At 40.4% G+C, this 27,327-nt stretch overlaps 1 protein-coding gene and 1 long non-coding RNA gene across 13 annotated transcripts in view; one reads left to right on the forward strand and one right to left on the reverse strand.

Moving 5' to 3' along the window:
* NFIA (nuclear factor I A) overlaps positions 1–27,327 on the forward strand; it is a 408,138-nt gene that overhangs the window by 348,028 nt on the left and 32,783 nt on the right. For 6 of the 12 annotated variants that reach the window (XM_086390289.1, XM_086390281.1, XM_086390283.1 and 3 more), the window contains one exon: positions 18,226–18,317. The exons of 5 other annotated variants lie outside the window; for them this stretch is intronic. In XM_086390289.1, the coding sequence (XP_086246415.1) occupies positions 18,226–18,317 (92 nt within the window). Of the gene's footprint in view, positions 1–18,225; positions 25,989–27,327 lie in introns of all 12 variants that reach the window. One more of the 12 variants, XR_015160139.1, reaches the window with a different exon arrangement.
* LOC147375484 (uncharacterized) lies at positions 1,574–24,475 on the reverse strand. Its single transcript, XR_015160160.1, has 4 exons — positions 24,366–24,475; positions 14,926–14,963; positions 4,380–4,556; positions 1,574–1,991 (listed from the first exon to the last, which is right to left on the reverse strand). It is a non-coding gene; the product is annotated as an uncharacterized LOC147375484 (long non-coding RNA).

Below are 27,327 nucleotides of genomic sequence, written 5' to 3' on the forward strand. Positions count from 1 at the left end.
CATGTACCAAGGACTGTGTTAGCCACTTGGGATACAAGGATGATTCACTTCTTCTCCAAAGAAACTCGGGGTTTGTTGTGGGAGACAGCTGGGGTCCAGGCAGCTCGCCCAGACAGCACTGGGACAGAGGTGTGCATCGGTGCCACGAGAGGACTTGGGAGGGAGTTGGGTCCAGGTGTGGGGCCTCAGGTGGGGTTTTTTTGGAGGGAGTGACTTCTTAGCTAGTAGGGGTAGCATTCTGATGTTTCAAGCCTGAGGGAGAAGGTAGAACTTCTCCTCAGAAACCAGCTTGTGTGTGGAAGGAGGGGGGGTGTCTGACATTGGATTACCACTGGATAAAAATTTAGAGCAGAAGTATCATTTCATTAATTCTGTGCTTTCTTAGAAATTACAGCCACAGGGTGGTTGGATCCTGTTTATCTTTGTCAGTTTATTAGAGCTCAACTTTAGCAAGAAGAAACATCACGACAGGGTATTATTAAGTACAGATGTTCAACATCCCGACAGTATATCTGATATTGAGTCTTTTTCAAAACCACTAATTGTATACCCTGGGACAGTGTTTTCTACTGAGAGGTTTAAGATGATTTGCGATAAAATAAGGTTTTAAAAAGGAAAGTAGGAATCACCTATACTGACAACTTTTCTGGGCCTGGACTCCCATGTCTGTTAACAGGAATAACCCTAACTGCTCTTCATACTGTCACAGACAGGTTGTCAGGACAAAGTGGGGCGACAGATGTGCTGTGCTGTAGACAAAGTCCAAGACACCATTTTGAATATGCTCATTTATAAAATACAAGTGGGTGCCAGCCTAAAGCAGAGTATGTGTTTTTAAACTAATCAGTTGCCTCTGGCACCAATGTGCAACTTTGCAGCTGCCACCGGGAAAACGAGGGTAAGACAGATTTGGGGGAAAATATTTGCCTATAAAATAATATGTTTTAATGGAAAAATCCTTACCAGAGGCCTAAAAAAGAGTAGTGAGGGTGGAAATAACAGTTCTGTTCTCTCAAGGAGGACATTCATATAGTTGATATGTTTGGAGGAAGATTGATATATACTATGCCAGATCTGTTTAGGATACCATGACAAACGGAATAACTGGTAAGAGTAGTTCACAGTGGGTGGATTCTACTTCTGCTGATTAACTGGGTTTAGATAACCGGTGAGAGAATATCACTTCTTTCATTCATTCAGTAAACAGTTATTGACTAGCCACTATGTGCAAAGCAGCGTTGCAGATACTAGGATTCTGCGGGAAACGAAAAAGATGAAAAATCCCTGATTTTGTGGAGCATTCATTTTACAGAGGACGATGAATAAAATAACAAGTATAACAGGTAGGAGTGATGTGAGATGCTGATACAATAGTAGGAAAGCGAAGCACAGAGGGGTTGGGATTAGTGGGGGTTGGATACAACCTAAACAGGGCGGTCGGAGAAGGCCTGTCTGAGAAGGGGAGGTTTGAACAAAGTCCAGCAGAGGCAAGAGAATGAGCCATGAGACTGTAGAGGGAGGAGTTTCCGAGCAGGAGGATCAGCCAGTCCAGCCTGCGTGTTTGAGGAGCAAAACCCAGAGGCCAGTGTGATGCTACCATAATGAGTGAATGAACGAAAGTAGGGGGAGGCCATGCCTGAGAAGTAATGTGGATGAACGAGGATATGACTGGGAGCTGGGGAGCAGAGGGGAGGCTCAGGCTCATGGAGGCAGCAAATGTTGAAGGTTCTTATGGGCCACGTTAGGACTTTGGCATTTGTTCTGAGATGGGGAGCAAAGGAGTGACACGAGTTAGGTTTTAACATAAATGCTTTGAAGGCTTTGCTGAAAATAGATTTCATGAAGCAAGAATTAAAATAGGAGGACTAGTTATGAGGCTTATTTTTAAATCAATAAATATGAGTGTCTTCTACATGCCAGCCACCATTCTAGGCAGAGGGATCCAAAAGTGAACAAAGCAGACCGTCCGCTTCCCTTGTGGCATTTACATTCTAGAGGGAGGGGACGAACAACAAAGAATAAGTAAGTTAGTGAGTCAGGGACCAGGAAGTACAGTGGGAAAAAGTAACGCAGGGAAGGGGTGGCATACCCTTGCAGTATTGCAGGCAAGAGCTGCTAATGATCTGAACCCATATAGGGGCAGTGCATTCTCAGTCACTTCAGTCATGTCCAAGCCTTTGCAACCCTGTGGACTGTAGCCCACCAGGCTTCTCTGTCCATAGGATTCTCCAGGCAAGAATACGGGAGTGGGTACCATGCCCTCCTCCAGGGGATCTTCCAGACCCAGGGATCGAACCCATGGCCCCTGTGTTGGCAGGTGAATTCTTTACCACTGAGCCACCAGGGAAGCCCCTGGGGAGGCAGTAGGGGTGGTGAGAAATATATGAAAGATAAAGGTGATAACATTTACTGACATGTTAGATGTGAGTTGAGGAAAAAAGAAAAACAAAAAACTGGAGATATCAGCAAAGACACCTAGATTTTTGACCTGAGCAATTGGAAGTGTGGAGTTGCCATAAAGTGAGTTGAAAAAGTTACAGGAAGCTCAGTTCTGGGCAAGGGGCGGGGATCATAAGTTTAGTTTGACCAAGTTATATTTGGAGATGCCTATTAGGTACTCTTGCCTGGAAAATCCCATGGACGGAGGAGCCTAGTGGGCTACAGTCCATGGGGTCGCGAAGAGTCGGACACAACTGAGCGAGTTCACTTTCACTTTTCACTTTCATGCATTGGAGAAGGAGGTGGCAGCCCACTCCAGTGTTCTTGCCTGGAGAATCCCAGGGACGGGGGAGCCTGGTGGGCTGCCATCTGTGGGGTCGCACAGAGTCAGACACGACTGAAGTGACTTAGCATTAGGAATCTTGGGCTTCCTAGGTGGCTCAGTGGTAAAGAATACATGCCGATGCAGCAGACGCAAGTTCGATCCCTGGGTCAGAAAGATCCCCTGGAGGAGAAAATGGCAACCTACTCTAGTATTTTTGCCTGGAAAATCCCATGGACAGAGGAGCCTGGCGGGCTACAGTCCATGGGGTGGCAAAAGAGTCAAACGCAACTGAACATCCATCCATGCATGTTAGGTATTTTACTGGTGAGACTAATTGTAATAACATCCTACCTACTGCTGTTCTTTGCAGTGTACTGAGTTTTTCTACATGCACCATCTCATTAATTGGGAAGGGACTCCTTTTCAAATATGTGATCAAACAAATGGATATTCCTAAGAGTCCTGAGGATAACAGCTCAAGAATAGGCAAATCTCTCATTACATTTGGATCTGTTTGTGGTATGATAATTCAAAATGCACAATTCATTTTCTTAATTGCATTGTAAAATTCAATTTTTTATAATAGGTTGGCACCAAGAACATACTATAAAAATGGACTTTTCCAGAAAAGAAACTGAAGATTGGCATCATAGCCTAGAATTATAATGAAAAGAAAAAAAAAACATTTTTGAATTATGATAGAAGATAAAACATGAATATTTTCCTTTTTTAAATTAATTAGGAACACAAAAACTCAATTTAAAAATGCATGAAAGACTTATAAACAGTTTTCTCCATCCTGTCTTAGCCATGAACTTTTGATTTTTTTAAACTAGAATTCTATTAAATTAGAAGCATGTAATAACAAGTTCCCTTTTTATTTTTATATCTCTGATGAATCTTGTATACATTCATTGTATGAATGAGTTTGAACCTGTTAATTGAGAATGTAACAATAATCTCTGACCAGGATTGAAATTTCCTAGTATAATAATTAACATATGTTCAGTGCTTTTTGGTTAACAGAGCTCTTTACATGTATATTTTATCTCATTTCCAACTTCTTAAGACTCAGGAAGTCAGGATTTTATAGATAAGGAAACTGAGATTCAAGAATGGAATCTCAAATTTCCCAAGATTATAATCCCATAGTGTGCGTGGGCACTCAGTCGCTCAGTCACGTCTGACTCTTTTCCAACCCCGTGGACTGTAGCCCACCAGGCTCCTTTGTCCATGGGATTCTCCAGACAAGAACACTGAAGAGGGTTGCCATTTCCTTCTCCAGGGGATCTTCCTGACTCAGGGATCAAACCCATGTCTCCTGTGTCTCTTGCATTGCAGGCTGATTCTTTACTGCAATAAGCCATCTAGATGAAAAAGAATAATCCTATGGTCGCATGGTGCTAGCTCCTCCTGTAGCCGAATTACAAAGCAATACGGCACGATTTCTGGTTACCAGGGAACCACAAACTGCCTATTCTTGTCTGAAATTAATAACACAACAAAATGTTGAGCTTTTATTAAAACCAAGCACTTTAAAAAGTGCTTTTTATATATTATCTTGTTTTAATCCTCACATTAATGCTATGAAGTGCATACTTTGAAAAGTAAATACCTTAATGGAGAAACACAGGGTGTGAAGAGATAGATAACTTTCTCAAGATCACTCAGTCAAGTGTAGCAACGTCATGACTCACACCCAGCCACCTTGAACCTGCAGTTCATACACTTGGCCAGAGCATCCTTTGAGGATCTTCGCTTTAGCCCAATTTCCAAGTTTGCAGTGCAGATCCTATGGGAGAAGTACAAAGGAAGATACTAGTGGTCATTTATGCTTCGGTGTGGATCAGTTTCCGTTGCTGAGAATAACTTTTTGTTAGCAGAGAAAGGAAAGAGAGCAGAAGAAAGGAGATAAGCAAAGAATAGCGAGAAGGTGGGAAAACAGTAGCTATTGCTAAAGCCGGAGGTTCTTTGTTCCTTAGAGCTCTCCAGAGCTTGGACTGTTGATGAATGCTTAGAAGAATTACTCTCTGAGTTTTGACCCAAATAATGATGGCTCTCTTTTTCATCAACACTTTTTTATGTGTTAATTTTAATCAGTAATTGAATTTAGAACAAGTCAGTGAATATGTCGTATACACAATTTTTAAATGATATAAGGAATGTATTTCCTCTTTCAGAGAAGAGCCAGTAGATAATGACAAGAGCAAATTTTAAAAATGTTATTTGCTTCCTTTCATAAAATAGTGTTTCTTTACTGGTACCTGAACTTTTCCTTTAGTTTTTAAGTTTTAAAAAAAGTTTATATTCAATGAAATCCACCCTTTGGTGTACAGTTCTGTGAGCTTTTAAAACATCATAGATTCTTCCACCCAACACCACATACAGGATACTGAACAATTCCAAAGAGCTCCCTCCTTCTTCTTATCTACTCTTAAGTTAATGTCTGATGTCGTTTAGTGCCAGGGACCATATTTTACTTTGATCTCTCTATTTCCACATGGAATTTTATTCTTCAGCCAGCACTGCTTCTATCCCCATTATATTTTAATTTTTTATATTCTTCTGAATCAGAAAGAGACCAGTTTAACTATAGTATTTTAGGATATGATAATAGTGACATTTTCATATGGAAGAGGGAAAAGAATTATTCAATAAAGTATATTGGGATGACTGAGTAGCTGTCCACAAAAAATAAAATTCCTTATACCAAAATAAATTCCAGGTGGTACAAAAAATATAATATAGAAATATTAAACCTTAAAGTACCGCAAAAACATAGGGTAGACTTTTTTGAAATATTGAAATGAGAAAGACCTTTCAAATAATATAGAAAAGTATCGTGACATAATCTTGTTGAGTGTGTGAAAAACAGGCATTCTCCTATACTGTTAGAGGACTGTAAGTTGGTTCAACCTCTTCAGAGGACTATTTTACTATATATATATTTATATATATAAATTTTAAATGTAAGTCATACATAGTGTTGGACATATGAGCAAAGATATACATCAAGTATTCGTTGCAACAGTGATTATAATAAAAGAGTGAAAGTGAAAGTCGCTCAGTCATGTCCGACTCTTTGCGACCCCATGGACTATATAGTCCATGGAATTCTCTAGGCCAGAACACTGGAGTGGGTAGCCTTTGCCTTCTCCAGGGGATCTTCCCAACCCAGGGATCGAAACCAAAATATCCAAATATCTACTAATATGATATACATTAGAAAACCCTTTGAAAAGAAGGATGGGGCTTGCTTCCCTGGTGGCTCAGCGGTAAAGAATCCGCCTGCCCATTGCAGGAGACACGGGTTCGATCCCTGATCGGGAATATCCCATGTGCCATGCCGTGGGGAAACTAAGTTTGTGTGCCACAACTGTTGAGCCTGTCCTCTAGAGCGTGGGAGCTGAAGCTACTGAAGCCATGTGCCCTAGAGCCCGTGCTCCACAAGAGAAGCCACTGCAGTGAGAAGTCTGTGCACTGCAGCCACGGAGTGGCCCCCACTTGCCACAACTAGAGAAGAGCCCGCACAGCAACAAAGGCCCAGCACAGTCAAAAATAAAAATAAGTCAATAAACATAAGGGTGAAAGTGAAGTCGCTCAGTCGTGTCCGACTCTTGCGACCCCATGGACTGCAGCCCACCAGGCTCCTCCATCCATGGGATTTTCCAGGCAAGAGTACTGGAGTGGGGTGCCATTGCCTTCTCCAGGGGATCTTCCCAACCCAGGGATCGAACCGAGGTCTCCTGCACTGTAAGCACACACTTTTACCATCTGAGCCACCAGGGAAGTCAAAAATAAAGGATAAGTGTATATGAATTCATGGAATAATCTTTGAGTTATATTAAGTCAGCAAAGGAGAGAGAGGGCTAAAAAAAAGTATGTATAGAACATATACTACTGTAGAGTGGGGGTGTATATATACACTTGATTGTGTATTGAAGGATAGAAATTGCTTTGTTGGGAGGTAGTTCCTAAGTCGGAGAAGGCAATGGCACCCCACTCCAGTACTCTTGCCTGGAAAATCCCATGGATGGAGGAGCCTCGTGGGCTGTAGTCCATGGGGTCGCTAAGAGTCGGGGACGACTGAGCGACTTCACTTTCACTTTTCACTTTCATGCATTGGAGAAGGAAATGGCAACCCACTCTAGTGTTCTTGCCCAGACAATCCCAGGGACGGGGGAGCCTGGTGGGCTTCCTTCTATGGGGTTGCACAGAGTCGGACACGGCTGAAGCGACTTAGCAGCAGCAGCAGCAGTTCCTAAGTACCTTACCCAGTAAGAATGGAAGAGATTATTGAGTTTTAAATCCCCTTTTATGTCAAATATAATGATTTATTTAATTTTTAAAGTATTTTTCTAGTGAACTAAAATTTTTCTTTAAATCTCAATCACTAATTACAGTGACCAAAACTCACACAGTGGGGTCAGGTAAGGGGGGGTGAAAGGGGGTGATCCAGAAAAGCCTTGGTAAATTTTGTACATCTGATAGCAAAAATATGTGCTCTTTCTGCTGGAGAATTATATTCTTCTTCCCTCCCAGAGAGCATGGAATTTAGTACAGGATAACATTTTCACCCTCAGTAGCCATTATTTGCTCACAAGTTCTGCTTCCCTGGTGGGTTAGAGGGTAAAATGTCTGCCTGCAATGCAGGAGACCTGGGTTCGATCCCTGGGTTGGGAAGATCCCCTGGAGAAGGAAATGGCAACCCACTCCAGTACTCTTGCCTGGAAAATCCCATGGACGGAGGAGCCTCGTAGGCTACAGTCCATGGGGTCACAAAGAGTTGGACCCGACTAAGCAACGACACGTTCTGCTTTAGGAACCCATTGGCTACAAATGTACGTGTGCTATCTTTAAGTTATAATTTTCAGTAAATACTTTTTTGCAGAGAGCATTTCTACTTTGTGCACAACCCAAATTTTTAATGTCTAACTGTGCAAAAAAAAAATAATTATTGCAAATCAGGCACTTTGATAGGTGTTTTCATATGTATTACCTTAGTTGCACTTGATTTTTATTTTAATCTGAAAAATTGGAATCGTTAGCCCTCTTTTTAAAAAGAGGAAACTGAGATTGAACCAGAATTCAATTCCAGGTCTGTTGGATGCTAAAGTCCAGTGCTTTCTACTCTACCACTTAACTATATTTCAAGACATGCCATAAAAAAAACTTTTCTATTATTCTTATAAAAACTCCTGGGTACATTGAATTGGATGAAAAACAGAGGAACTCGTGAGCAGGAAAAAAAAAGAACTGAACTTTGTCAAGAAGGAATGAGTGACAAAAGAAAACAGCCAGTGGATGATTACGTTCATTTGGGTTATTTAAGTTATCATAACCCATTCATGTCTTATCTTGCCTCAGTTTTTTACTATTTCAAATGACAGAAATGACAGATGAGTTTTACAGTTTTCTTCATGAAGATAATATATGGCAATGCAATGTAGGAAAATTGAAAAATACAGAAAAGTATTTTAAAAATTATATTCTCCTATAACCAACTACTAATTAACATTTTAGTCTGATTTTCTTCCCTTTTTTCAGTGCATTTCTCTGTGTATGCTTATATTTATATAAGATTATTGTGACCTGCTGCATATAATAATTTCTATGTTGTTTTCTTAACTAGTATTTTACATCTTTTCTTACTTTATAATAAAAAACATTCTAGCAGGAAATGTTATTTTAAATAATTTTTACTTATTCTCCTACCATAGAACATTAACTTTTGTCCTCGCCTATGGAATATCCTCCAGCAAATCATCAAACATATATTTTTGTCCCCAACTTGAATAATTTTATTAGGATAGATTCTGGAATTGGAATTACTAGTGCAAATAGTATAACTATTTCTCTTGATATACATTACCAAGCTGCTTTTCAGAAAAGTTGTGTCAGTTTACACCCTTAGAAATTATATATGAATCTGATCATAACATTAACCCAGGAGAGATTTAAGTATTATTTTTTTAATTGGTTGAAGGCAGATACCTTGGGGTGTGATGCCCTTAATCGGAATTTGGTATCAGTAATCCCTGACTGGATGATTTTAGCAGTTTTCTTCAACTGTCTTAATGTAGTGTACAGTGGGATCCTGGAGATTTCCCATCTTGTTGGCTAAGCCTCTCCTTAGAGATCACTCTCTGGATTGCTCCTGTGGAGAAGGTAGCCTCTTAGAAATTCATAGAGCGGGGTGAAGCCTTACAAGAGTTAGAAGTATTAGAACAAATAATGTTTATTATGTTGGACTTTTTTTATATATAGAGGCTCTGAGAATTTAACTGATTTGTCAAGATCACGTTTCTAGTAAGAGACTGAATGGATTTAGTCTAGAATTTTCTGATTCTAGAAAAAAAATTATTTTCTATTAACTGCATTGCATTGCTGTAAAAATAAAAATATTATTTGGGGTTTTCAGATTCTGTTTTTATTTAGGATTAAAAATTACTAGAAGATATTTTGAAATCACTTGTAATTCCAGTCTTTATAGATAATCACTTTCTGTATATATTCTCCAGTCATTTTCTGTGCTTATTTTAAACGTAATTGATCATATGTATGTGTTTATATATGTATATACATATATATATATAATTTTATAAACTAATTTTATTCATTTCATATTATAAGCATATCATGGTATCATTATTATTTTAAAACATTTTTAATGACTGCAGTATTCCAACATATGGATGAAACATCAATTTATCCATTGGTTCCAATTTGTTGCGCTTATAAGTAATGCTGTAATGAACATCTTGGAGTGTAAATCTTTATATGTGCTTTTAAGTATTGGTTGAGAATATAGTCCCAGAAGTGGGTTTCCAAAGTTACACTGCCTTTGGAGAGGCTACAGAAGCCTTTCAAGAGGGAGCGATCCAATATATTGATCTTGGTTTCTTTTTTTAGTAAACCCCAGCTGAATCCAGGGTTTATTCCCTGTGGCTCTTCAATATTACTTTCACCTGTGCCTACCATCTACGTGGTTGTTTTTGATCAATAAATACGTTCAGTTGAATAACACACAGCATACACATAAAAATAAGCAATATAGAATGTGGATCAGTCATTCGAAATAAATTGAAATGAACTGAAACAAAGCTGTATTCTGTCCTTTAAATCATTATAAAAAGAATATTATAGGCAGTATAAATAGGTTGTTTACAGGAAACACTCATTGTTAAGTGCCTCTTCATTACACAGGTTTTGGTAACGTAAAGTCAAAAGACGCCCAGTTTATAAATTGCTCTGATTCCCTTCTTTCTGTGTGCACACATGAATTCGTCTTATACCTTCCTCTCTGAATGTTTCATCCCAAATCATGATGTCATCTGAGCCCTACCCGCTATGAAGATCCCTAACACAAGTGGAGAGACCAGCAGAGCAAAGCCATCTGCCCAAACTGATTCTTTTCATGACTTTTGTGAACTATTGACACATTAAACATTTCATGCAAATTGTTACCATACATGTTAAGTAATGCTAATATATTAAAGTTCGAATTCTTTAGATTTTCAGGAAGAAAGCTTGTGGGTATGCTATTCCGTAATAATTTACTAGCGGCCTCTTGAGAAACCTATATGCAGGTCAGGAAGCAACAGTCAGAACTGGACATGGAACAACAGACTGGTTCCAAATAGGAAAAGGAGTACGTCAAGGCTATATACTGTCACCCTGCTTATTTAACTTATATGCAGAGTACATCATGAGAAACGCTGGGCTGGAAGAAGCACAAGCTGGAATCAAGATTGCCGGGAGAAATATCAATAACCTCAGATATGCAGATGACACCACCCTTATGGCAGAAAGTGAAGAGGAACTAAAAAGCCTGTTGATGAAAGTGAAAGAGGAGAGTGAAAAAGTTGGCTTAAAGCTCAACATTCAGAAAACGAAGATCATGGCATCTGGTCCCATCACTTCATGGGAAATAGATGGGGAAACAGTGGAAACAGTGTCAGACTTTATTTTGGGGGCTCCAAAATCACTGCAGATGGTGACTGCAGCCATGAAATTAAAAGATGCTTACTCCTTGGAAGGAAAGTTATGACCAACCTAGATAGCATATTGAATAGCAGAGACATTACTTTGTCAACAAAGGTCTATCTAGTCAAGGCTATGGTTTTTCCTGTGGTCATGTATGGATGTGAGAGTTGGACTGTGAAGAAAGCTGAGCGCCGAAGAATTGATGCTTTTGAACTGTGGTGTTGGAGAAGACTCTTGAGAGTCCCTTGGACTGCAAGGAGATCCAACCAGTCCATTCTAAAGGAGATCAGCCTTGGGTGTTCTTTGGAAGGAATGATGCTAAAGCTGAAACTCCAGTACTTTGGCCACCTGATGCAAAGAGTTGACTCATTGGAAAAGACTCTTGATGCTTGGAGGGATTGGGTGCAGGAGGAGAAGGGGACAACAAAGGATGAGATGACTGGATAGCATCACTGACTCGACGGACGTGAGTCTCAGTGAACTCCGGGAGTTGGTGATGGGCAGGGAGGCTTGGCGTGCTGCGATTCATGGGGTCGCAAAGAGTTGGACATGACTGAGCGACTGAACTGAACTGAACTGAAGTAGGCTTTAATTTCATGCCCTGAAGGCTGTCTTTTTTGTTGTTGGTAACTTGTTTGTACAGACAAAAGATCTGCAGAGATAATAGAATGAGGTAACTGACTTCACATACGTGATCAAAATAATGGAAATTCAGTGTGGTTATCTTCTAGATTCCAAATATCTGGACAAAAATGACAACATCCATTCAATCACGTGGAATTTCCAAACCTCTGAATACTGGGTCATGTGTCAGCAAAGGCTATATGTGTTTCCTTGGCTGTATAATTACATTAATAATGCCAACTAGCCCTGTAAATTTGTCGATACCCATAGATTTCTTCAAAGGAAAAAACATTCCAATATCCTCCAGCATTTTTTTTGTGACCTGGCAAGAAATAGTGCTGTTCAAGTTCCCAAATGAGTCAATTGTAATAGGTTTCATTTAGAAAGTACCCAATCTATTTTCTAATAGTTTCTGCATTTATTTTTTTACAAATGAAAGTTTTTTTCACAGGGCTTTAAAAAAAATAGTATTGTAACATACGATAGTGCAGTTAGGATTCCAGAGATTATTTCAATTAGGTATTTAGTCAACTCCCTGCTTCCATTTGCAACTGCATGCGTTCTGATGCACTCTTGGGTGTCACTGATAAACGTTTCATAAACTTGCCGTTTGAAAACACAGGAATCTGTTCAAGTCTCCATTCCTGAACTTGTTCGGATGACTTTGGTCCAGTAACTAGCACATTCCTGGGCAGGGAGTGAAATCACAGTAAGTCCAGCTGAATGAAATTGAATCTTTGTCCAGCGTCTTTAAAGAAAAATCCCCACATATGAAAATGTCTTGAGTTTCTGAACACAAGACAACATGTGAAGAGCACACTGATTTTGAGATAGGATGGGAAAGGTTTAAAGTGTTAGGATGTCTGGTGGTCTTATGTTGTGCTGTGCTTAGTTTCTCAGTTGTGTCTGACTCTTTGTGACCCCATGGACTGTAGCCTGCCAGGTTCCTCTGTCCATGGGGACTCTCCAGGCAAGAATACTGGAGTCGGTTGCCATGCCCTTCTCCAGGGGATCTTCCCAACCCAGGGATCGAACCAAGATCTCCCTTATTGCAGGCAGATTCCTTACCATCTGAGCCACCGGGGAAGCCTCTAGTGGTCCTAATGGTGTTTAAAAGTTGGTATCTTTGATTATTTTATAAATTATTTCTTCCTCTTGAAAGAAAAATTCAATGGACTTTTTCTCCTTCAATTTCAAACATTCAAGTCCCCACTCCTCAACTTTTTATCTTCCAGACCGTATGGCAAAGTGTCATTTGCAGCATTTCATCTCTTCTTTCTCTCCACGGCTGACACCCCCGCCCCCCCGCCTCTGTTGCTTTCCTCGTGCATCTTACTCTGTAACCCTCAGTCCATCTAAACTTGTCAACTAACATGTCTTTTACAGCCTGTCACGAAAGCCATCTCCTCCTCTACAGAGCTTTCTGTCCCCCCTGCCAGGTGTCACTTTTCTGTCCTTAAACACCCCACAGATTTTTATGTATATTACTTTTAGGCACTCATATTTTCACTTTCTGTACTCATCTCTCCCCACTAGATGCTAACATTTCAAGGATAGCAGTGTGTCTGGCTCATCTTTTTATCTCCCATAAAACTCAGCATAGAGCCTGGCACAGAGGAAGTGTTCACATGAGAGCAAGACAGAGACAGAGAAAGAAAGAGAGGAAGAATGGGAATACATAAGATATCTCTCCTCGATGCAGCACAGCAGTTAGACTTGGTAGTTTGAGGGAATGAGGATTGGGTAGTCCTTCCTTTTAGATTGAGACAATGAGAAACTGGATATTCCTTCCTTTTAGATACTTGGCATCTCTCATGAACAGAACACAGACTTCTTTTCAAACTTTGCATCTGCCAGGGTTTAGGGGAGTTTGTTGCTTCCTGTGTCTGGAAGTAAACTCAGAATGTCAGAACTAGCAAGGACGTAGTGTATAGCACAGGGAATTATACTCAGTATTTTGCAATAACCTATAATGGAAAAGTATCTAAGAAATTATATATATATATATACACATACACACACACACGGATCATGTTGCTATAAATCTGAAACTATTAATAAAACAACACTGTAAATCAACTGTATTTCAATAAAAAAAAATTTTTAAGACAAATATCTAAGACACACACACAATAAAAAGAAAATCAAAATACACTAGCTCTCTTATATTATCTTTTCTGCCATCGTGCCTCACTGGGTCATCCCCTTCTCTTCCACCCCAGCAGGGGACCTGGCTGCCTCTGTCCTCAGGCCGCTGAGCCCAGCACTCAGCCTCTTGGTGGCTACTCTGTGGCACTGGAGAGGGCTTTCTCCAAAGGGTTGCTCTCCGTTCACACCCTGGCTCTACACAGAAATCTGTAATTTTCTCCCTCTTCTGTTTTCCAGTGATGACACACATTTCAGGGGTTGCTAAATTTGAATTAGATCTCGAATCTGGCTGCCTACTTTCAAAACAAGCTGATGCACTCACATTTTCTAGTTTGTGAGATTTCAGTAGTTTTACTAATATAGTTTTTATCTTAAAGAAACCATCAACTGACATTGATACAGATATTTTAATGTCTTAATATCTTGTTTTGCAGTCATATTTTACCCCCAAAACAGCAAAGTTCCAACTATCTTTTATTCAGAACAGTTGGACCACTTTTTTAGCCCCATGATCAGCTTATAATTGTTGGGTCAAGGCTATTCCAAACTCCAAACTGATTCATCTGGAACCTCGTGTGATTCCTCTATTCAGTCACCTCCCTTATTCCTTCTTATTCAGAGGCAAAAAAAGAAAAAAACACCAGATAACCTGGGAACAACAAAAGTTGGAATTCTCATTGACTCACAGGCAGTCAGTTACATCCATTTCTGAGAACATAGAAGCTGTTCTTCCAGGGAACACCTGCCCAGTTGTAAAGAGCAGAGCTAATGGGTGATCTCAGCCACTCTCCCTGGCCATCCCACAATCTCCCTAGAGATAGATTCCAGTATTCGCAGAGGCTCAATTACATATAAAGAAAGAATTGTTCATGAACCGTTTTCCAATTGCTCATACTGAGGCCTGACTTGTACTGCCTAAGTGAAGGATTTTAGAATTAGCAATGCATATGGTAAGTGGGCAACACAGAAGGATATGGGATCAGATTCTGACTTGAAATTTTGATACTTACCTCTGTGGCTAAGGCTAAGACTCTTGGATAATCTGAAGAAATACATAGGAAGAGAAAAAATATGATCAGATTAGCCCATATAAGAGCTGGCATGTGTTTATTATAGGAATGTTTTTTCAGAAGGCTAAGAAAATGGTCCGTGATGATGCTGCTCATGTAGGTCAAATGGCTGCTAAAAAAAAAAAGCAAACACTTTCTGTTTCAGAAGCAGACAACTAATCAATACTTTGATTTCTAATAGTCATGTTTGTCATGAGGACTTTTACAATGAGGTTATATAAGCAAATTGATTTCCCTGTTGACTTTATCAGAAAATCATCAAATGCCCCTGAATCTTCCCTCCAGAGTTCTCAAAAATACCTGTCTTCCCAGAAAATTATTTTCTGGACTTACTGATTTTCTGAAGCTCCTTCTGCAACATTTGATGGTTGCTGTAAATAGACAAAAATTATAGTTAAGACAGATAATGTAATATAAGAGCATAGTAAGCACAGTTGTATATAATTAATTACCATATAGCCCCCTTTACTTCATTTTATATTCATGTTGAAAGCACTTAACTGGGCATGCGTAATTGATTCACCACGGCGTATATGATTGTTTTAACAAAAAGTTTCAACCGAGGCTTTTGTTCAACAGGATAACTCCCTCCTTCCACTGCTTCTTTGGGAAAAGTCAAATTCACCCTCTGTCATATCATCTCTGGAACTGCATCCTGTTATAGGTGAACACTCTGCTTATTGAAACTACGATAGTGGAAGATGAGTCAGACTTTCTTTCTTCCTTTCCTTGTTTTTCCTGTATCCTTGATTTTTCCCAGAATCAACTTTCTATAGAATAAGTTGCCCTGCGCACCTTTTCTTCCATCCAGTGACTTGGATACTCCAAGACTCCCAGATCTTTATAGTTGTAATATCTTTTTTTTTTTTTAAGGCAAATACCTTACCACCTCTTTCAGCATTGCTCTTTAAAAAAAAATAAACTTTGGAGCAGTTTTAATAGCCTATGAGAGAGCATTAAGGGCCTCCTGGGATGTTTGGTCTCATGATTGAAGAAGAAACAAGAGCCAATTGTTAGTCTCATGGTAATTTTGAGTGGCTCAATTATTTAGATGCTAACCCTCCTTTCAAAATGGCAAAATTTATGTCTGGCAAAAATATTAAATAGAGAATGAAATGTAATACAGACCTTTCCAGATTTAGTGCTATGTAGGAGACCTGGGTTTGATCCCGGGTTTGGAAAGATCCCCTGGAGAAGGGAATGGCTACCCACTCCACTACTCTGGCCTGGAGAATCCCATGAACAGAGGAGCCTGGCAGGCTACAGTCCATGGGGTCATAAAGAGTCGGACTCAACCAAAAGACAAGCACTTTTATGGTCAGTGAAGACCTATCTTCACACAAAAAAGAAAAGAAAAAAAGCTTATGTTTCCTAGGATCAGTCAGCATGCTTGTTGAGATGTCACCAGTACAGTGAAGTCATCGTAGGAAATCCTGTGTATATCTGTGATGATCAATGCAGGCATGCACACACAGCTCTGCTAGGACCATCACACCAAGGCCTTACGGTTCAAGCATTTGTCAGCAGTCACTTACCCTTAGAACCTTAACTTATTCTTCATGCCTTTTTGTTCCTTCTCAACCGACCTACCTATGCACGTGTAAAAAATACTTTTTTTCCTCCTAATTGCTAATAGGCTTAACAGGTTATTTTATCTACAAGTTTCCTCCTTATCTCTCCCACATCCTCCTTGTGCCCTAGGAACAGATAAATTCCCTATCAGGTAATTATAGTCCATCATTTTCAGTATAAAACTTTCTGTTAAGACTTTTGAAAGCACATCAAAGTAGAGCAATAGGCCGAATGAAACCATTAATAAAGAGTATTTGACTGAGCTTTTTAAAAAATAAATTTCCCCATAGCAATGAGCGAGAGGCACTTACAGAATAACTAAATGTGTCTTTCAAATCTGTACAGGTTAATCTGACAGGATGGGCTGGGGAAGAAATCGGTTGCTAGACAATGTAATGTATCATACAATTAGATCATTTTAGATAAAGCTATTCAGAGAAGGCATTGGCACCCCACTCCAGTACTTTTGCCTAGAAAATCCCATGGACGGAGGAGCCTGGTAGGCTGCAGTCCGTGGGGTCGCTAAGAGTCAAGCACGACTGAGCGACTTCACTTTCACTTTTCACTTTCATGCATTGGAAAAGGAAATGGCAACCCACTCCAGTGTTCTTGCCTGGAGAATCCCAGGGACGGGAAGCCTGGTGGGCTGCCGTCTATGGGGTCGCATAGAGTCAGACACGACTGAAGCGACTTAGCAGCAGCAGCAGATAAAGCTATTATTGGACAAGTTCTTCTCAAACAAATACTACAGCCACAAAAAGTTTCTTCTTAATAGATATCAGGGGACCCTTTTATTCCTTCTCTGTTCCAACACAACCATACTACATGACCATCACAGCTCTGCGTGGGTGACTTACTTCTAAGACCAATAGGACTTGAGCCAGATTGGTTGGAAATTTTGTCTCTAGATATGCTTAACAAAGGAAACAAGAAGTCTGAGCAGTTTTCTGTAGAACAGAAAATCAAAGGAAGAGAGGCAGATGATGTTAATGTGCGGGAAAAATATCTGGCAAAGGAACTTGATATTATTCCTTCAATTATTTGTGTTTTTTAAAAAGTGCAAATCCTTTTCATCTTTTAGATAGTGCATGTCTTGTGTTAGTCCAGAAAACTTAGGCTTTTTACAAGTATGGGTAAGAAATTTGAAATTAAGTAATTGTCTAAAAACTCTAGTAAAGAAAGAATATGAATAAATCCTTGGAGTTTGTGGTTAAGAAGTGAATTTGAAGGACACCAGAAAAAAAATGTTCGTTTGGATATATGAGCCAGTGAAACACTAAAGCTACAGAATTTTTTCTCTGTAGAGTGAAGCTCTTCAATATAAGTATAAAAACCAGCAACAGAGCATTTATGTACTGTGAAAAGCACAGTAAGCTGAAGTGTGGTACCTGAGGTCCCAGGTTTACATGGGGTCTTGATGGTTTGTACCTGAACAGAAAGGTTCTAGGATGGGAAGACTACAAATGTTAATACAGTAAGCACATTTTGTGATGGTAAAGTTCTAGACAGCCCACTACGCCTGTAAAGCCAGTGTGCTCTAGATGGTTTTCCACTACCTTTCTGGAGAACCCAGTCCCTTTGTAAAGACTCTTCTATTGTATTTAGAGATAGAGGAACAGGAACATCCCGTGATCTTTAGGATGGTGGTAGTGTGAAAAGCAAGATTGTAAAATGAACTGCTTTCCTCCCCTTTCTACCTGATTTCTTTCTCCTGTGCTTTTAAAGACTAGGATATCTCTTTCTGACCCCAGAACTCATGTTTCACTCAGAAAGTATACTTTGCAAATGTCCTGCATGTTCTAATTTGTATGATGGAAGGAGAAAAGAGCTCATCTGAGCACCAGTTTGACGCTGTTTTACTCCAACAGTCTTTGGAAGCCAACCCCCCTTCCTTTTTGACTGTCTAAAATGCCCTTGCTAGCTAGATCCCTCTGCTAGCTACAGTGTTTGCACATTTCCTTGTTAATCAGCTGCGTAGGCTCGGAGACTGTGTGTTTTGGTGTTGTCTGCGTGTGCAATCTCGTGCTGCTTCCTGAACGCATGTGTCCCTTCCCTTCACAGCCTACTCGACACCCAGCACCTCCCCCGCAAACCGATTCGTCAGTGTTGGACCACGGGATCCAAGCTTTGTAAATATCCCTCAACAGACACAGGTGGGCCGCTCTCATCTTTTCTGTATGTGGTGCAGCTTGTTTTATTCATCAGGTGCATTGTAACTCATCTTTCGCCACCACAGGCTGCGTTTCCCAATCCCTGTTCGGTCCCTTTACCTCCCACCCCCACCCCCCACCCCCACCCCCCAACCTTGTCCCGGCCCTTCAGCCACCTTTCCATGTGTTCTCAGAAATCATGGAAAACAGTGCCTGCAATTTTTGTTTCTTGTATTGAGGGGGTAGAAGAGGAGGGCTTCTGTGCCAAACCTGCTTTTGCTATGGGAAGAAAGTTTTCCCAGGGCTGGATAGAGTGTGCTCCCTCTTTTAGGAATCCGTGTCTCTGCGTGTGAGCAGACAGAAAGAAGTAGGCCCCTATTGAACCTGGAAAGTACATTCTGCTTGCCAGTGACATCAGAGTGCATGCTGGGGTGGGGGGCCAGCCACTCTTCTGTACTCGTTACAGGGTCCCCAGGACCCTGACAGTCTTTCTAAGAGAAAGGGAAAGAAAGAGTTCCTGAGCCCTGTTAAGTTGCTGGTATTGGTGCAGAAATAGGAGGTATTTGTTACAGGCTACGCTGGCCCCAGTGGGGTGGGAGGGGATGGATGTGAATTAATGTTATGTTTTGAGGTAGGTGATTGAAAAAAGTTTACCAGGACATCTAGAGTTTGTTTTTCAATAGATGTGTTTTGTGCTAGTATAGGTCAAGGAGAAGGTCTCACTTTTAAAAGTTTTGAAATAGCTGCTGTGAATTGAGAAACAGTAAAAGACTTTTAGAATTCCAGGGTAGTAGCTATAAAGATACTTAGAGATGTGTAAAATAGAATTAGATACACGTTTTAGAAAAAGCTCCTCTCTCATTTCTTAACTAGAATGTGACTGTATGTTATCAGAATTGACATAAAGAAAATGTTTTCCGTTTGAGGTTCTGTTCAACACAGTGTTTGAAAAAATTCTCCAAGATGTTTTGTGCATGTGCTGTGGTGTGTAATCTCCAGATGCCTAATTTCTAACTATTCATCTTTGTTTGTAACACTATGAGCAGGTGCTTATGAACGAAATAGGTTTGCTTTCCTGGGTCCATTTGCTTTCTTTGTAAAAGATTTTAGTTTATTGCTGTGTCGACAGTGCGGGTTAAACAGCATCGCATCTGAAGCCTTCCTACACTGAAGCAGGGTCACAGAAAGTACAGCCTCGGAGGAGGCAGCTGTAAGGAGAGGGGAAGCAAAGAGGGGAGGAAGAAAGTTAACTCTTGAATTTCCCACTTCTGCTGTTTCTTCTGAAACTGGCAAGGGAGGGAAGGGGAGGAGGGGGCAGGTGCATTGGCATCCGGGATTGACATTGCCTATTCCATACTCCCCACAAAATTGTTCAAGTTTATTGCTTACTTTCCCACACCTTCAAATACTTAACTGCTGAATTTGAAGTTGAATAATTACCTCAGATGCATTAAAGTAGAACATTTCTTGTTGTGCATTTGTCTTACATGGTCAAATTCAATGAGAAGGGAAGAATTGGGGACAGTAGCTTTATATTGGATTATTTCTTTTCTCAAAGCACCAGTGGGCTCAGGTTACTTCATTAGGAACCTCAAAAATGCAGTTTGGAAATGCCCTGTTTGTATTTTACATACTATTTTTATATAAGCTGTGGTTCACTGCGCTGAAATTGTACCCTGCATTCCATTCAATTTGTTTCTCTGTAATCAAAACGTGTTCTATTCCAATATGGCCTTGTTTCACAAATGCCTTATTTAACCCACAAACTGAGTCTTCATGATGTTGACCACAAAAATTCAATTCTTAAAATCCAGATTTTCTACGCATCTGGATGAATGATGTCATGTAGGCCCAATATTGGCATCTGGAACTGAATTTTTGGGTTTCTGTTAAATATTTGGCATCATAGGGACAACAGCTTAAATGTTTCTTATCACAGTGACACCTGCCACATTTGGCTTGGAAAAAGCCATCCCCAATTGTCTTATGAGAAACTGCACTGATGGAGTTATTCTTTTTCCCCAAAAATATATCCCGAGATAAAAATTATGTGCTCTAAATATTTTAATATTTAGATGTATATATTAACTTTTTTTAAAAAGAACTACTTTCTGGAACCATTTGGAAGGCATATCTATAGATATAAATAATAAAAATAATATTTTTTAAAATAATCTTTCTGAGAGGACATCAGTTAAGAAGAGGAATTTTTATAGGAATTTTTTAGACATAATCTGAACATGGCCTACAGATTAGTAATTTCCTAGTCAAGCCTACATTTTTTATATAAATACTTTTGTTAATAGGCATGAAATTTGTATTAATTGCATTATGGGAAAAGTTTTCTGGGAAAACAAAATTTTGTAATGTGCCTTGAAGAAGTAAAAATTGAAGAGTCAGCCAAGCAGATAGGTGAGCTTTATAAATGCAGAAAAGGTATCCTGCACAGAAATCCATAAACAAATACAAAATAAAATGGCCTCTCTTTTCCCCAGAGAAACCTCTTCAAATACTTGGAGCATCAACCTATGGAAAACAGATGACTGAGCGACTGAACTGAACTGAACTGATGGTCCCTATTTCTTTCTAGTAGATAGAATTTGAACTAACGAATAGACATTTGAAGTAGTCAGCTTTCAGTTATCATAAGACCATTCCTTTAAAAAAAAAAAGTTACTTGATTATATATAGCCCCTATTTATTGAGCATTTTCTATGCACTAAGTACCTTAAGTACGTTATCCAACAAATCTTGACAGCCATCCATTAGGATATATATAACCATCCATTAGGATATATATAATTATCTCCATTTTATAGATGTGAAACCTGAGATCTAAAGAGTTGTTGATTTTTCCAAGGCTATACAGTGGAGAACGGAGCAAGAATGTGTCCCCAGTTCTGTCTGACTTCAAGACCTATGTTGTCTAACTACTGTATTGTACTTCCTGCCTTATAGAGTGATGAGCTACTTTCCCTGCAGATATTCAAACAGAGACTGATGCTCAACTCTCAGGAATACCACTGGCATATTCCCTGGTTTTAAATCTGAGTTTTCTCTAATCAGAGATAGACTCTGATCATTAGTGTATACCCGAAAGAATTGAAAACCAGGTTTCAAAGAGAGATTTGTATACCCATGTTCATAGCAGCATTATTCACAATAGCTAAAAGAGGCAAGTCATCCAAGTGTCCATCAAAAGATAAGTGGATAAACAAAACATGGCATATATATGTTACTGTAGGTATACCATTTTAATGTGGTATAATACATATTATCCAGCCTTGAAGACAAAAGAAATTCTGCAATATGTTGCAACATGGATGAACCTTGAAGACGTTATGCAAAGTGAAACAGGCTAGTCACAAAAGAACAAACACTGTACAATTCCACTTAATACGAAGTACCTAGTGTAGTCACATTCGTAGAGACAGAAAGCAGAACCGAGGTTGCCAGGAGCTGGGGAGTGGGCAGAATAGACAGTTATTGTTTAGTGGTATAGAGTGTTCATTTTATAAGATGTAAAAAGCTCCGAAGATGGATGATGCTTGATGTTGGTGTTACACCACAGCGTGAGTGTCTTGCATGCCACTGAAATGTCCACTTAAAAATGGTTAAGATGGTAAAGTTTATGTACATTTTATCACAATTTTTAAATGTAATTATTAGATAAACTCTTAACGACCCTTTCACCTCTTGAGATTCTGAAATTCTGTAAATAGCCAGGAAGAGTGGACTGTTTATCAAAAAATAATCCCCTGTCATTTTGTGCTGAGCTCTTTGAAAGCACTCGTTCTCATGTCCGGCACATAGTGGGTAGTCAGCAAATATGGGCTGAATCTAAATGATTCATAAGGAAGTTTAAAAATAATGACTTTTTCTTATTACTGTCATGATACATGTTAACTGTGGAAAATACAGATGGGAAAAATAATTTTTAAAAATCTCTTGTAGTCGTACTGTTAACATTTCTGTCTAAATCCATCCAGACTGTTTCTGTGCATACAAATATATTGCAAAAATGAGATCATATTATATACACTGTTTGGTAACCTGCTGTTTCTTCCCCCTTAACAATATATTATGGCCTTCTTTCCATGTAAATTGGAAAAATTGAATATTGGCTTTTATTGCACCTATTCATCATCTGTAATGATTGGTAGGGAAAGATAACATGGATAATTGAAAGCCATTTTTCCTCCTCCTTCCTTCCAGTCTATTTTTTTTCCTCCAGAGAATTCCTCCCTTCACTGAGACAGAATTGCCTTCTTTTTAGCCTTGCCCTGAGCTAGTTTTCTTTCAAACTGCCTTCCAATTGCATTGTATTAATATAATTCACCCCAGCTTTGGCTCTGTTGGAACATTCCTGCCAGGTTATCCATCCCATTCTTCTGCCTCACTTTTCTGCTATCTCTGCGACTATCATGATTTGCCTCCCCGTTTCCTTCTCCTCCATTTTATAACTCATCATTAACACGGTGGGTAGCCACCTCCAGACAGCCTTTAGAACACCCATCTGTTCTGAGAAAACACGACCACCCTGAATCTCTTTATTTTTCAGTACTGTCCCATGACAGTTGATAATAACATATAGAAACGACTCTGGGGCATAGAGTGTTTACTTCACTTTGGACACTGTTAATGTCCCCCGCACACCCACTGAATGATATAAGAGAGAGCATGCCATCATATCAAATAGCTGAAAGCCAATGACCATCTCAATTGCATCTCATAATTTAATCTGATCCCTGAAAACGAGAGCCATTAAAAGGAGGCATTTATTTAGAGAGAAAAAGTTAGTATTTCATCATCAGGTAATAAATAGAAATACCAATTCCCACACAGAAGGACTGAGCAAAGAACTCATTCTCGTTCAGGTTCTGGTTTAATCAGAATGTTCAAATAAAATGCTTAACCTGCAGAACGCCAATGAGGACTAATTCTTTAAAATGAAAAATGAGCGCAAACAATATTAAAAACAGGCATTTCTTCCCTGCCACCCAAATCTATCACTGTTCTGCCTCAACAGAATTGTGGTATCTGAAAGGCTATTTAAAACCAAATTACCATTTGGGTTATTAGAAGAATCGCTTGGCATGGCACGGGCCTGATTTGTTGACAAAAAGGCACAGGTGCTGTAACCTTTGCTTAATAAATCATTTAGCTGCCTGACTCAAAAGCAATGTGACTGCCTTTGCCTCATGAAATTTACAAATGTGTGCACAAGCCACAGGCTTCTCTGTGCCGGAAACCTGCCCACCTGGAGAGGTCCCCGCAGAGCTCAGTTATGGCACAGTACTTGCTGTCTGCCTTTGGGGGGGATGCACAAGGAACATAGGGAGGTGGTGGGTATGGAGAGTGTTTAGATCTGTTACCATTTTCTGTGCCATATTCCTGAAGCTCCGCCTGAGAAACCAGTGCTCAGGCGATCTGCAAAATGCAAAACTTTCTAAACCCCTTTCATCAATCACTCATCATTTCTAACTGTATTCCCAACACCTACAGAATGCAGGGAATAACAATTCTCCTCAAGTCGCTCAAAGTCTGATAGAGGAAACAGATGTAAAAAATAACAGTAATGACAACAACATTAATGATGCAGTGTGATAAGAGTTAACAGTAAGGATTTGCCTAAGAGGCTTGGAGTTGGGGAGAAGACCTTTCAAAGAGTAGAAGGGACAGGCAAGGCAAGATAGTTTTTCTGTCCTTGTCTAATTTTGGACTGATGATATGGCTCTGGCTCTTAGACATTTTACCTTTTTCTGCTACTTTTAATTTGACCACCCATGAGCTAGACAATAAGACTTTATCCCATGTAAAGTAGAGAAACATGTTGAGCTGTCTTCTTTGAACCAAACAGATGAAATTATTAGACTCCTTTTCTGCTGCTGGCATGTCAGCCAGACCCCCACCCCCCGCCATCCTTCATTTCCAAGAAGCAATGCTCCTTACGTAATATTCTCACCCCGGACACCAAACTCACTAGAGATTGCAGTGCAATTAGCTGAAGCCATTCCCTGCCTCCTCCCCGCCCTGACCCCAGCCACCTACTTGGAGGAAGTTGGGTACCACACAGAAGTTCAAGGAGCAGCTGGAGAGCTGCAAAGGCAAGAAACTCAGACTTCCTTATAGAGGAGAAAATAAACTATCCTCCCCCTTCCAGTTAAAACTGGGTCTGAGCATTTGAGTTACAAGCCCATACAGCTGAAAACTCCCAAGACTGGAGAGGAGTGGCAGATGAAATTCCATTTACTTCTAACTCTGAAAAAAGTTAATTGGCCAAACGGGCACTCTGTATTAAGCGCTGGCGCGAACCATCACACGTTAGTTTCTGTGCCTGCACTAACTACAGGTCTCAGAGCCCTCTGAGATTAGTGCCGTTAACCTTGTTTTGCTTCTCTGATGGCTCAGTGCAGGAAACACAGGAGATGCAGATTCAGTCCCTGGTCCAGGAAGATCCCCCGGAGAAGGAAAAGGCAACCCATTCTGGTATTCTTGCCTGGAAAATCCCATGGACAGAGAAGCTTTGCGGGCTATATAGTTCAAAGGGTCACAAAGAGTTGGATGCAACTGAGAGTGTAGGAGAGAAATTCCCTGGTTTCGGAAGGGAATCTCCCTGTTTTACTGATAAGAAAATTGAAGTTTCAGAGAGTATACTTGTCCCATGGCAAATGAGGTAGCCAGGATTTGAACCAGTCTGTCTCCAGAACATCTCTTTCCTGAACACTGTCTGCATCCTTAACTATTTATGATGAAAGGTTGCTGACCATTTTCTCTTTGTGGCCTGAGGTTGACTCTTACACCAAGGAATAAGACCGCCGCTGTACTTGGTTCTTCTGAAGACCTGCCCCGGTTTCCTATTAGCTCCTGCATCTGTGAAATCAAGACTGAGCTCATTCTCTCATCCTGCTTGGGAAAAAGACCTTTACTAATGACATTAGTCAACATCTGTGAGAACAGCCAGGCTCTGCCCAGAGAGGAGAGCAGCTGAGGTTGTGAGCTTTCCTTTCAGATCTTGATTGGAGCTTTATTTCATCACTTAGAAGTGGTATGCGTGCTTCATTTTGGGGTAATTTTTAAAATTTTTTCTTGGTAATTCAATTTTTCTAGCCTGGTTTATGAACTGCAAAATGGTGATAACTGTATTTATCTACTTCCTACGGTTGTTTTGAGTCTTAAACTCAGTGCAGAAAAAGTAAATGCTTTACACCTGCTAATACTCAACAAGTGATAGCATTGGTTGTTTGGTTGATAACTGTTTATATTTAAACATTGTTTTCTGGATTACAAAGTCTTTTCTCATGTGATCTTCAGAACAACCCTTTGAAGTAGGCAGAGCTGTTACTATTTTTATCCCCATTATATAGATTTAAAAACTGTGTAAAGGTTTAAAGAGAGGGCAGTGACTTCCCCAGAACCACATAGCCAGGGGTGGGCAGAACCAGGACACAGACCCACTTCTGATTCCAGAGCCCACACTTCCTTCAGTGCGCCCATCGGGAAAGGACATGTGTGGTCTTTCAGCAGCACATCATCATGTACTGCTCTGTGGATATGGGCAGAACCTGCCTGCCAAATGCTGGATCTAACGTGACCATCGAGTCAGGACATAATTTGGAAAACGCCACCAGTTCAGAATCTCATGGATTCTTCTATTGAGCATCTGCACTAAAGGTACTCCAAAAGCCTCATTCCTTTGGGCACCTCTGTCCTTATCTAACCTTAAGATAAGTTGTGCCCCAAGGAAGAAGAGACTTCCCAAGGGGAAATCAATCATATCTCTGAGGATAGTAAAGTGAAAGTGTTAGTTGCTCAGTCGTATCCAACTCTCTGCCACCCCATGGACTATAGCCCACCAGGCTTCTCTATCCATGGAATTCTCCTGGCAAGAATACTCAAGTGAGTTGCCATTTCGTCCTCCAGGGGATCTTCCTGACCCAGGGATGGAAACCTGGTCTCCCATGTTGCAGGCACATTCTTTACCGCCTGAGCCACTTAGGGAAGCCCCTTTTCTGAGGGTAGTAAGGACTGTGGCAAATGAATGGACCCCCAGCATCTGCAGAGAAAACAGGGCCTGATCATTTGTTCTCTTACGTTCGCGGCTGCGGCTCCAGCCGTAGGTGTTGAGTAGTCAGCGCCGCCTCAGGGAGATGAGTTACCCCTGCCATCTGCTCCCTCCCACTGCGGGCAGGAGTGACTCCTCCGGCTTCCCAGCCCCCACACCAGCCTGTATGTTCTTGCCACGTTCCTCTTCACAAACACTTGGCAGCTGACTCACGGACAGCCTATGAGACACTCTTAAAATACATTTTTCAATAAACAGAACCGTTGTCTCTCAAGTTTTAACTTGGCAGCATGTTTTAGTTGTCCTCAGCCACAGATTTCACTCCTGAACCAAGCCAGAGCCTCAGTTCTAGGTACTGGTCTGCTTTTTCTTCCTCGGTTTTTTAACTTTAGAGATTCTATCACGTTTAATGGCATGTTTTAGTTTGGTTTTAGTGTTTTTGTTTGTTTTTTGCTTTGCTCAAAAAAGATTTGGGGAAACTCCTTCGATAAGTGAATTGATGATCACAGAAGGGATTAAAGGTGTTTATATGGGATCTGGCAGGACTTCCCAGGTGGTAGTGTTATTCAGTTGCTCAGTCATGTCCGACACTTTGCCACCCTGTGGACTATAGCACGCCAATCTTCCCTGTCCTTCACCATCTCCCAGAGTTTGCTCAAACCGTTGTCCATTGAGTCGATGATGCCATCCAACCATCTCATCCTCTGTCACCCTTATCCTCATGCCCTCAATCTCAGGCGGCTGGATGGTAAAGAATATACCTGCCAATGCAGGAAATGCGAGGTTCGATCCCTGTGTTGAGAAGGTCCCTTGGAGAAGGAAATGGCAACCCACTCTAGTATTCTTGCCTGCAAAATCCCATGGACAGAGGAGCCCGCTGGGCTACAGTCCATGGGGTCGCAAAGAATCAGACATAACTGAGCATGCATGCCTGCATGGACTCTGGCA

This window comes from Bos grunniens, chromosome 3, assembly GCF_055505025.1.
Source record: "Bos grunniens cultivar Pamir isolate PY7600 chromosome 3, Bosgru_T2T1.0, whole genome shotgun sequence".
Taxonomy (NCBI): Eukaryota; Metazoa; Chordata; class Mammalia; order Artiodactyla; family Bovidae; genus Bos; species Bos grunniens.